The sequence below is a fragment of the Callithrix jacchus genome, chromosome X (assembly GCF_049354715.1).
Source record: "Callithrix jacchus isolate 240 chromosome X, calJac240_pri, whole genome shotgun sequence".
Lineage (NCBI taxonomy): Eukaryota > Metazoa > Chordata > Mammalia > Primates > Cebidae > Callithrix > Callithrix jacchus.
This window is the reverse complement of record NC_133524.1, coordinates 42,361,861-42,374,518: the sequence shown is the minus strand read 5'-3', so window position 1 is coordinate 42,374,518 and position 12,658 is coordinate 42,361,861. Positions and strand designations below refer to the sequence as shown.

The 12,658-nt window shown below is 39.7% G+C and overlaps 1 protein-coding gene across 37 annotated transcripts in view; it reads left to right on the top strand.

Moving 5' to 3' along the window:
* Positions 1-12,658, top strand: part of CASK (calcium/calmodulin dependent serine protein kinase) — a 437,686-nt gene that overhangs the window by 413,582 nt on the left and 11,446 nt on the right. For 13 of the 37 annotated variants that reach the window (XM_078364095.1, XM_078364094.1, XM_078364092.1 and 10 more), the window contains 3 exons: positions 4,671-4,736; positions 4,842-4,922; positions 8,037-8,239. In XM_078364095.1, coding sequence (XP_078220221.1) covers positions 4,671-4,736; positions 4,842-4,922; positions 8,037-8,239 — 350 coding nt within the window. Of the gene's footprint in view, positions 1-4,655; positions 4,737-4,841; positions 4,923-8,036; positions 8,240-9,598; positions 9,719-12,658 lie in introns of all 37 variants that reach the window. The other 24 variants (XM_002762805.6, XM_078364089.1, XM_008989167.5 and 21 more) reach the window with 3 other exon arrangements.

Below are 12,658 nucleotides of genomic sequence, written 5' to 3'. Positions count from 1 at the left end.
CTGTTGTGTTCTTTAGAAAGTCCACAAGAACCATTTGCTCAGTATTACCTTTGCTTTACAAGAGATCACATTGTCAAGTATTTAATCAGCTGTTCTGCTTTTAGCTATGATGAAAGATCATCCCAATATAACAGAAGTGCCCTGATAAAAAATTGCCCTAAAAGGGTGAGAAACAAATACTATTGACCTCCATTGGTGAGGCAGTTGCTTTGAGAACTTAGAAATATTATAGCCTTTCATACCAAACCACATGGGCTCATGGGCCACAGATCAAACTATATCTCAAAAGGATTTTTCTGGCTTTAGACGTTGATGGCAAAATACAGTACTCTGTTCTTCTGGTAGTATTCAGTAAAGATATGTTTTGTTTTCTGCTTCAAATCTTTGAGAATTCATCATACATTGATGGCAAGATCCAAACCTTATCAAATTCTGATGTTATTCATATTTGTGGTACAAATGAAGGTTGGGAATTTTGTCAATATCTAGAACTGGTGAGAATGATAATACTAGAATTACTTCCATTTCTGTCATCAGGAAATTTTACATAGCTGGTTAAAGTGGACTTCTGTTCAAACTGTGTTACCTACAATTCCCATCATAAAATGACAGCCTATTTGCTGAATTTGACCCATAAGTAAATTTTGTTCCTCTCACTCCCACACACACACGTCAGGATATTTAACATAAAAATTTAGATTTCAGAATTCCCTTAGAAGAAAAGAAATGCAGCAATGCCAGGCCCATTTTCTCTCTTAGTAACTGTGGGTGGTTGATGTTGCCTTTGAATGAATACTCATTCTCCAACACACACTATACCTACCACTCCATTCAACCATATTAGCTGTCTGGTCCCTGCAGGCATTCAAGTATGTACTCCTTGACCCAATGTTACCAGTGTGCAATGCTCTTTTGAATTAGAGGTCTTTATAGCATTTGAAGATCTTCATAGTATTTCCAATCAAGACAAGGATTCAGTGTTAATGGCTTTTTTATGGAAAAAAAAATTCAACTGGAAAGTAGTTACATAAATACCTAAAAGAAGTGTCTGGAATGTTCAGAAGTTTAGCAGGAAATCAGGATAATATAAGCAAACTATGACAAACAGTATTTCTGAATCCTTGGGAATAGATTTGATTATGGGGTGTGTAGCTTTTACAGCAAATACATTTTCTACAATACATAAAATGTTTCTAGCCATGTATACTGGGTGCAAAAAGCATTGTGGTGTAGCTAGAACTGAACTCTAGAAGCATTGAGATTCCTCAGCCCCAGGACTTCCAAAAGTAATTTTAGATAAAGTTACTAATGTAAACTTTTTAAAAATTCAGAAAGTCTTCATTAATTTGTTTTCTTAAATGTTAGAGCCCCGAAATACTCTATATTTGTAAATATACACATATTTGAACATAGGGGATTTCTATAGTACCATTCATAGGTGTGTTTAAATTATACTTAATACCACAAATTAGTACTGTTGACTTTAAAAGCTATTCTTTTTTTTTTTTCTGGAATACAGACAACTCTAAAGAAAACAAAAAGTAGCCCATAACCTCACTGCCCTGTTGGCATTAAAAATAATAATAGGCTGTGCGCTGTGGCTCACTCCTGTAATCCCAGGGCTTTGAGAGGCCTATGTGGGCAGATCACTTGAGGCCAGAAGTTCAAAACCAGCCTGGCTGGCATGACAAAACCCCCTATCTACTAAAAATACAAAAATTAGCTGGGCATGGTGGTGCATGCCTATAATCTCAGCTACTTAGGAGGCTGAGGCAGGAGAATCACTTGAACCCGGGAGGCAGAGGCTGCAGTGAGCTAAGATCCTGCCACTGCACTCTAGCCTGGGTGAAGGAGTGAGACCCTGTCTCAATAATAATAATAATAATAAAAGTAATAGGCACACATGGTTACAAATTACACATGGTACAGGAAGGTACAAAGTGAAAAGCAAAAGGCTTCCACATCTACATTCTCTGAAGAGGGTATCTTGTAGCTATTCTCAATAAAATGTCTATGCATATGCTAGTATGTAAAATCCACTGGCATTTATATAAGGATATTTTTGAATTTCTATTAAATGAGTTTGTTTCTTAATGTGATTTATTTGCCTTGTGTTTAGAATATTGCATGATAAAGTTTATTTTGTACATATTATACTTTTATTTTACTAATATATGAAAAACCATATTTCAATGACCCCTGTACATTTTTCATGCTGTCTCACTCCCAATGGCCTCTGTGCATGTAAGTAACCTGTTGAATGACTATGCCTCTGTGTTTTTGATGGTTTCCTTTTATTAAGTCTTTTTTTTTAAATCAGCAAGCAACTTAAAACCTTTAAAAGTTCAGTCTTTATGTGCTTTCCTAATATTCTTTGTATCTCTTATTTTAAAACATCCCCTTTTTTTTTTGTTTCTCAACCCTATGACCGTGTGACAATTTCATTTAGACCAGCATAACCTCTTCATGCTGCTTATTTATGGTTAAGATATTGATGTTTAACATGTGTTCATTTGTTTGTAGTGTTGATTGTTGACATCTAATTCATTCTTATGTGTTTTTTTTAAATAATGACAAGTCTTAATTTGGTAGCATTAGAGTTAGGACTCTATAGAGGGATAGGTGTGTGTATATGCCATTCAAAAAGCTTGTGGCATCATCATCATCTTGCTCCTTCATGAGATGCTTATTTTTATTAAAATATATTAAAACATATCTGCTTGTCAATGCACTTCTTTCATAAGCATAGTTTGTCATGATGGAAATATCACTCAGAGGGCAATAAGTCTAAAAAATAATGCCATCAGCACTCCTGCTTTTATTTTGCAGTATAACTAGCTGGCCCTACCACAGAGAGCCTCGTGTTCATTTTAATTTTGTGAGCCTGCCATTCTGAACACAGAAAACGTTTCTTGGTTTTTAGCTATTGCTAGAGGATATGCTTTAAAGACTTTCAATCAACCTTTATAAATCAAGTTCTCGAAATAAAACAAATGTGTAAATACTCATTAATATACACTAACCTCTAATATATTGTATTTCTGTTTTTATATATTGTGATAATGGTGCTTTTTGTTTGTTTGTTTCTGATCTATTCTATTCCCAAGCATCTTATTCATTAAGAGAACCTTCCACTCCCTGAAACAATATGGCAAAATGATTGTAAATATGACCTTAGTTCTTAACATTAGTGATCTGCCCAATCACTTAAAGTGCAAAATAAGATATCACAGGTTTTGGCTGGGTGCAGTGGCTCACGCCTGTAAGCCCAGCACTTCAGGAGGCCAAGGCCAGCGGATCACCTGAGGTCAGGAGTTCAAGGCCAGCCTGGCCAACATAGTGAAACCCCATCTCTACAAAAATATAAAAATTAACTGGGCATAATGGCAGGTGCCTGTAATCCCAACTACACAGGAGGCTGAGGCAGGAGAATGGCTTGCACCCAGGAGGTGGAGGTGGCAGTAAGCCAAGATTGTGCCACTGCACTCCAGCCTGGGTGACAGAGCAAGACTCCATCTCTAAAAAATAAAATAAAAAATAAAGTAGCCCAGATTCCTTTATTACATCATCAAATCAATTTTACTGAATTATTTTAACCCCTCTAAAATACAGGGTTCATTCAATATTCTTTACAAAAAGAAAGTCAGTATGCAACTGACAGCATTTGGGTATGACCATACAAAAAATATTATAGGAAACACAGACATACAATTTTATCCCTTTGTGAGATTTTTCAAATGTGTGTGAGAATTGGACCATGTTAAATTTCAATAGGAATGGGCGTCTGCTCAGGAAAGTTTCGTACATTGCTTGAAATTGTTTTTGTGATAGTGTTAAGAAGCAGGTTTCAGAAAAATATTTGTTAAAGTCTTTCCACTCAGTCTGGCGTGATTAGAGAACTCCACTTTTGCAAGGGTTTCTGAGCTTAGACTCTGCTTCATGATTCTTTTCATCCTGATCTACCACACACAGGCTGCTCGAGTAATGGGCGACAAGTTTTCAGGCCCAGGGAAGCATGTATCTGTCCTTGCATATTCAAGATTTTCCATTGAATGGATATCTGGGTTACAGTCAAGCTTGTGAGATGCTCTTTGATAAGCTTGTGAAATAGTTAAAGAACTTGCTTTACAATCTAGCATGCTACCTTCATCAACTCTGTTAAAAGAAAAGTTGTCCATGTATTTCTCATCCATCTCTAGAAATAATCTAGCTGGCCCGTCTCCTGGTTAACTTCAGTTGCATTCATGCTATATTCATGTTGGTCACTGTCTGTAGACTTTTTCTTTTTAGTATTACTGATTTCTTAGACTTGGAAAAATATGAACAGCATGTGGTTTCGAATGAATTCATATGATTTGTTGGATACTGCATGAAAAGATATGTAGTATCTTTTAGAATTGAACATTTTAATGCATGTATTCAGCAGCTTTGGATGCCCCTGGTTCTAAAGCACATTTTCATAGGCTTAAAAATGAAAATTTCTCCCTAGATGCTATATGACTTAAATTACATGTAAGCCATATATCATAAGTTGGATTCATATTTTTAAGACATGGTTTTAATATAACTGTAGTTTTGCCAGTAAGATTATAATTTTATATACATGAAATAGTCATTCCATAAATTTACCTTTCTTCTAAATCTTTGCATTTTAGTGTTTGATCAATTAGATCTTGTCACATATGAAGAAGTAGTAAAACTGCCAGCATTCAAAAGGAAAACATTAGTCTTATTAGGTAAGTTTGATTGTGTAAGTGGGTTGCTGCTTCTCACTTTCAAAACATTTTGTGAACATTAGTAACAGTTGTCAACGTTAACATTCTTTTTTCTAAATGACATAGGCGCACATGGTGTTGGGAGAAGACACATAAAAAACACTCTCATCACAAAGCACCCAGACCGGTTTGCGTACCCTATTCCACGTAAGCAATGTCTCAATCTCTTTTCCTTATATTTTTCCTATCACTTTTTTTAAACTCTATAATTTATGTATTTTTTCTGATTACAAAAGGTATAACTGTTCATTGTAGGAAATTTGTAAAATCCAGAAAAGAACAAGGAAAAATTGAGTTAACAATAATCCCACTTTCCCTATAAAGTGCTATAAATACTTTGTTGCATACCCTTCCAGGCTTCTCTTAGTACAGATATGTGGAGAGAGAGAGAGAGAGAGAGAGAGTGTGTGTGTGTGTGTTTTAAATAAAATTAAGCTCATCCATTCTGTTGGTAACAATTTTTCTCACAGTATGTCATACACATTACCTAGATGAATTATTCTTCAGAAAAATAAGTTTTCATAGTTGTAAAGTTTCTCTGACATGACAATTTTTCCCTTAATCAATATTTAAATTGTTGATTTCTTATCACTTATTAAACCCAATTAATATGCTAACAGTTGTTTCCATAAAGATTTTCGAATCTGTAAGATTTTTAATTCTCCTTATTTTCTATATCTTATTCTTAACCTCTTGCCGTCTTCATTTTCTCAACTGTAAAATGAAGTAATTCCAGGATTACAAAGAGAATTCGAGATCATGTGTATGAAGCACTTAGCAGATGATGGATGAGTAGAAACTGTCTACCACTATCATTTCATTATTATCATCATTATTCTAAAGTTTAAAATTTTAATCCCTGAAGCTTTCTAGCAGTTCAGGGTTGGAAGAGCTGAAGGAGAGTGCTTTTTTAAGAGCAACAGGAGACAATGTGAAGATCAATTCCATTCTATAGGGCCTTCACATGCCTTCCTGAAGCAATGTCAATACCACTTACAGTTATCTGTATACCTCAGAGAGCCAGGAGGCTTCATGAGACAACCTTCATCCCAGAACCCTGTCTGATATACACAAGAAAATGTTTATCCAATAGTGTCTCATTTGGCACTCATGGGGTTTTCTATTAAAACACTTTGAAATGTTATTTTAATTCTCCTTCTGTCTATCTAGATCATGAGTACAGCAAGCTCAGCTAACATTTAGCTGCTTCTTAACCATGTAACAATTGAACTTCCATGTTATTAAATGACCAGTTAACTAGTTTGGTTTTAAAACTTTGGTGACGTCAATCATGCCTAGTCTCTGAAATATTTGACCCCATATGTGTATATAACATATATCTAACTACTGAAATAACTGAAGACAGTGTAGCATCAACACGTTGTCAGTTTTTGGCCGGGCACAGTGGCTCACGCCTGTAATCCCACCACTTTGGGAGGCTAAGGTGAGTGGATCACATGAGGCTAGGAGTTCGAGACCAGCCTGGCCAACATGGTGAAACCCATCTCTACTAAAAATACAAAAGTTGGCCAGGCGTGGTGGCATGCACCTGTAGTCCCAGCTACTAGGGTAGCTAACGCATGAGAATCATTTGCACCTGGGAGGTGGAAGTTGCAGTGAATGGAGATCTTGCCACTGCACTCCAGCCTGGGCAACAGAGTGAGACCCTGTCTCAAAAAATAAATAAATAGTAAGTAAGTAAGTAATGCCTGTTCTTCAGCCTTTGATGTGCCTAGAGAAAGGGCTTCTCTTAAAATGTCCACATTTTGATGACCGTGAGCACTTGATGTACTAATGGGCTAGCAGGAAAGGGGGAATTCCCCATTAATGGATTTAGGCTCATGTACACAGAAAAGAGTAGCATAAATTTGTTCTTTCTCAAGGAAAGAAGGAAACGAGGAAATGAGCGGGGGAGGGGAAGAAAGAAAGGGGGGTGGCAAGAGCAAGAGAGAATATTAAAACCAGTGTTCCTGGCTCATCTAGGAAAACATTTCCTAAAGTGTGTTTTGCAGGATACTGGTCCTATTAGTAGCCACAGAACTAGAGCTTCTTGGCACATACTTCAGTTACACTCACTTAGGTGAGGGGTGAGCAAACCTTTCCTGTAAAGGACCAGATAGTACACATTTGAGGCTTTGAAGGCCATACAGTCTCTGTCACAATTACTTAACTCTGCTGTTGTCTCATGAAAACAGCCATAGGCAATATATAAACAAACATACATGGCTGTGTTCCAATAAAAGTTTGTTTACAGAAAGTAGCCAGGCGCAGTGGCTCACACCTATAATTCTAGCACTTTGGGAGACTTAGGCGGGCAGATCACCTGAGGTCAGGAGTTCGAGACCAGCCTGGCCAACATGGTGAAATCCTGTCTATTGAAAATGCAAAGATTAGCTGGGCATGATGGTACATGCCTATAATCCAATTACTTGGGAGGCTAAGGGCACAAGAATCTCTTGAACCCACGAGGCAGAAGTTGCAGTGAGCTGAGATCACGCCACTGCACTCTGGCCTGGGCTACAGAGCGGAACTCTGTCCCCTCACCAAAAAAAAAAAAAGACAGTAGGCCATATATGGCCCATAAGGCAGTTTGTCACCTCCTGATTTAGATCTTCCATAATAATTATGGCTATGTCTGGCTACAGTCATTGTGTTTTCAATGTAATATGCCTTTTGCTATATCCTAACATTCCCCTTTTGCAAGATGCTGTACACCAGCACTTTTCAATAGAACTTTCTGTGACACTGACAGTACTTGATATCTGTGCAGTCCAGTACAGTGGCCCTTAACCACATGTGGTTATTGAATCCTCGAAATGCCGCTAGTGAGACTAAGAAACTAAAATTTGAATTTTATTTAATTTTGGCTTATTTAAATTTAAATAACCATATGCGGTTTTCCATTTTTTTATTCTTCTGTTTTCCTTCTGCACAAGACCCAACTGCATTAAGGCATACAGTGAGTTATGTTAATCTTGGGTCATCTCATGTCTTCTTCTTGTGGTGGTTCATGAAGTGATAAAATACGTCTCACTCGAACACTGAAAGATTCACCAAACCAGACAACTCACTGGCTACTATGGTGTGATGTACACAAATAAATATGGTTTCCAGAATTTAGTTCTACAAGGCTACTCGGGGTGAGAACAGGGGAAATGAGATATACTCTAAGAATCTATACCTTTTAGGAAGACTGGGTTTTGAGTAAATCTATTGGGAATGTAGTAAGCTCGTCTGCTCTTGTGCCATGCGACTTTGCAGATACAACCAGACCTCCAAAGAAAGATGAAGAAAATGGAAAGAATTATTACTTTGTATCTCATGACCAAATGATGCAAGACATCTCTAATAACGAGTACTTGGAATATGGCAGCCACGAGGATGCGATGTATGGGACAAAACTGGAGACCATCCGGAAGATCCATGAGCAGGGGCTGATTGCAATACTGGATGTGGAGCCTCAGGTAATGCCTAGCCTCCCCTAATTTCTGACATCCTTCCTGCATGCCAATAAGTACAGATTCTGAAATCAAAAATGCCATCAGAAAGTCACAGGTCACATAATAGTTCAATAAGCTACAGAAAAGTATCAGTAATGGAGGCATCAGGGGTTCATAGTCTAAAATGCCAGCTGACTAATCGTTGGACTCAGTGCACACACCGTGTATTTAAGAAGCAGAGATTATTCTCTTAAGAGGTTTATTATATGCAGAAGCCCGATAAGGTTCCTGATTGGGTCTCTGCCTGCCAGAAATCCTACAATCATCTGACCTCAAGATGAGACTCTGGCACTTTGTTATCACAACAGCCACTTTCCTTCTCTGGGTGCAGCTCACACTGGACCATCAGAGCCTCTACCAGCACCCTATATTAACCTCCAGTGAGAAACTGAGCCTGGGGCCTGGGTCTGAAACACAGCACTAGCTTTATGAAAGCAAACATGAGTGAGTCCAGATGTCAGAGGCAGCAGGGATGGAAACCCATGGTGGCTCTCAGTCTCTGCCATTTCCTTACCTGAGCACAATGCCTGCCCCTGAGCTAAAACTAGGAGAGAGATGAAGAACTGGGAGAGGACTCAAAAGAAAACCAGACACAGAGATGATGAAATGGTTTCTAGATACATCTTACAATAGGAATTATTAAACTTGAAAAAGAGAAAGCTGAAGGCTTTACATCAAAAATGCTGACAAGCTGTTTTTTCATCTCTGAGTACAAACCAAGTAGAAGTGGGAGTTAAAGCACAGTAGGAAGGATTTGGGAGTTGTAGACATCAAGGTGGGTTACCAGAGAGGCTTGTGGGTACCCAGGTGACTCCCAGATCTGCCATTTCTAGGACTGATCTGTACCAAAGCTCCTTTAACACGTAGAAATAGAACCAGTATGCTACCTGCTAAAATAGTAGACCAGCTCCCCTCAAGCAGGCTGTGTTTCATAGGAGGCTTACCTGGCTATCCTAGGCAGGGCAAATCCCTGTTCAAGGGCCACTGTATGAGACTTGGTCCCCTAACCATCCCTAAAGCAAGGACAGAACCTATATAGCCATAGTCTGTGTGACCTGGGGCCTGACAGCTCAGTTTCTGGGCTCCAAGATCCTAATTCATGGCCAGTGGGTTCACCCATTTCCATTTTACAACACCTGATGGGGTTCTTGAACTTGGAACTTTGGAAACCACAAAAGGATCTGTTTAAGGGGCTAGGGAGGAGAGCAGCAGTAGGGTGAATAATGCCATTTACTTAGCAATTAACTTGGACCTATATAGAACTAAATATATGATGTGTACCACAGATTGATTTTTGTTTAACTACTAATCCCTCCTTACTAGGGATTGGAAAAATCTTCTGGCCAGGGGTGGCTAGAGGCAAAGTCTCAATCCTGGTCCTGGTCTTCGACATCCTCTCCTTGGGTTCCACACTGGTCTTCACCTGAACGTCGTTTTCTGCTGGTAGTAATGTCTCTAGCAGTATGCTGGCTGCAGGGCTCCTCAGACTCCCTCTGCATTACCTAAGTCCACTTTCGAGGGCTTTCTGCCTTACCTGCCTCCGCTGCTGCCGCCGCCACCGCCACTGCTGCTGCTGCCGCTGCTGCTGCTGTTCCACCCATAGCGTCCAGCTCTCCCTGTTTCCTTGCCCTTGCACAGCCATGCATTGCTCTGCACTGCTGAGTGGGAGACACTTCTCTCAGCCTCCTCAGGACACCCACAGCAGTTACTTTTCCCCATTGCACTTGGCCCCAGCATCTCCTCGCCCCAGCTGGGCACACTCTCCTCTGCTCCCCTGAGTGCTGGATGAGCTCACCTGCACTCTTCTCTCCTGCTTCCTGGGTCCCTGCCTCTCAGAACTGTGATCTCTCAGGTCCAACTAGCCCTGAGGGCCAGCCATTGGCATCCTGGCTGCCTGAGCATCTTTGGGCTAGCGGCCCTGGGGATAGGGATTGCCCGAGTCCTGCTCCTCCTGTTGGTCTGGTTGACTACACTGGTCCCAGGCCCTCCTGCCCAGGCCAGCCTCATGCCAGTCCTGGTCTCACAATGACCACTGCGTACCATGGTACAGCTGGGGATGCCCGCAGTCTGCACCGACTGGGCTTCACTGTCGGGCTTTTCTTCCCTCAACCCAGTCTCTCCCCAGCTGGGCAAGGCCTTCATCCTGCCTTCAGGATGCCCATGGCTATGAACAACTTGCTTTCAGGCAGAGTCTCATTGCTCCAGGGAGGCTCTCTCCTTAGGACATTTTTCTCCAACGCTTTCCCACTCTAGCTTCTTAGATGATCCCTCTACTGTATCTCACAGACAGTTCGATCCAACAGACTTGTATTAAGCACTTGTTATATGCCAAGCACAGGGTCAGGAGCTAAGAATATAATTCAGAATACAAGCTGGTGAGGATGAAACTCCTTCCTCTTTGTATATCCAAAACTGTCCATAACAGAAGGGCCTTGTGGCATTTTTTAAAATCCTCTCACTTCTGCCAAACTACATGTAGACCATAAGAAAACCACCTAACACGTGTTCAGCTCTTTTAGTGCAGGTCTAATACTTTATGCCATCTTGTTTTAGACAACTAAGGCCAAATTGAGCACGTCTAATAATACTATATGATAAGATGTTGTGGTCCAGTTTTAAAGCTAGAGGATGATGGAAAAGACATTAAACTAGAAAAAAAATTAATAACCTGGCTTCTCATAAAATAGTAATAGATTATGTTCTTATAGTGCTGTATACTTTGCCAGGCATTATGACTCCTTACCTAAACCTTGTAACCCTATGAGCTGGAGATGAATATCTACTTTTCTAGATGAAGAAACCAATAGGCTTAACATAATAATGGCTTGATTAAGGCTTTACAGCCAATTGAAAGTGAGGTGTGAAGTTGACCTGTGTTGGTTTTTAAATTTTTATTCTTTTACAATAAATCCTCACTTCCTTTCACTGTACCACCCTAAAAGCGGTAACCCTGGGAATCCTTAAGATGATTCACCTTATCCATAGTAGTACAATTTAAAGCCTCATTTTTTTAACGTTTGGAAAAATCTGTAATGCAGTCAAATCTGAGAAAAACTATAGAATTTATTTCTCATGAAAATAAAGCTATGGCTCAGAAAATAATCTGTGCCCCTAAAGCTGAAACTGTAATAGCCCCAGTGTGTAATCAGAGCTTAACGTGATGGTTTTAGGTTTTAACTTTATTCTAATGTATCCATTTGCAGCATGAAAAAGTTAATAGTAGCAGAATATTTGTAGTTTTGCTTTTGCCCACAGAGGAAGAGGTCATCATCAAGAGGTAGCGTACAGTCTTGTTAGTAATCTGTACAGTAAACAAGAACCAGGTTCTCAACCAGAGACTATTTTGTGAAATCAGTTAGCTCTCTAGAGATGGGTTTGGGGTCACTGCACTCTTCCTAAACCCTTAGATTTGTGTACAAAATGACTCAGATGCTTGCCCCATGTGCCTTTTAAGTTTGCAAATCAGAATAGATATCTGCATCTTACATACTTGGGTCAAATGAGTTTCTATTCCTTTAGGATGGTAACTGGAGGTTAGCCATAGCTAAGCCATAGAATCCATTTATCTCCACAAATGTTAGATTAATGTTACTTTTACTATCTGAATCTAGTATGCTTTCAGAGATCTTTCTAGAGTACACTCTTTCTCTCGCTGTCCATATCTGTCCCTGTTTCTCTCTCATTCTCTCTCTCTCTCTCTTTCTCCCTCTCTGTCTCTCTCTCTCTCTCTCTGTCCCTCTCACTGAATCCCAGAGAGATTTGGAGAGAAACATTTGCCCACATACATTTAAAAATTCGTGCCTCATTCTGAATCAGGAAGAGGGTTTAGAGTTCATCTTTAAGTCACCTACTAACTCCCTGAGAGAGGGTAATCCTCCTTGTGAGCAATTCCATTTCCTGTCCCTGAAGTAACTCTGAACCTCAGCCAGGCTGCCACAGCACCAAAACTGGCACCCACTTGAGACCCAGAAGTAGTGCAGAGTATGGCACAGAGACCTTCAAGAACAAGTGAGGAAATGTGACTCTGCTGAAAATATGAGGCCGACTAGACAGGAAAATCTTAATCAAGATTTGAGGCATCTTAGAATTGTTGAAAGTATAATAATAAAGTACAGAAATAGAAAAGGCCACAAAAAGGAGGAGAAGCAAATATGCTAACCACGGGGCTACTTTAGTTACTGTGATAAACATTAAATTTGGCTCTGAACTTCCTGACAACCAGAGAGAAAAAAGGAAATCAAGGAATATAACCTGATTCTTAGACATAATTGGCATTTGGCAATGTGAGGAACATGGCCACATTGATGGTTTTATGCAGTAAGTGCAGTCTATGGATATAGACCAAGGGTGTGAATGAAGTACAGAGATGGGTAATCTGCAGGA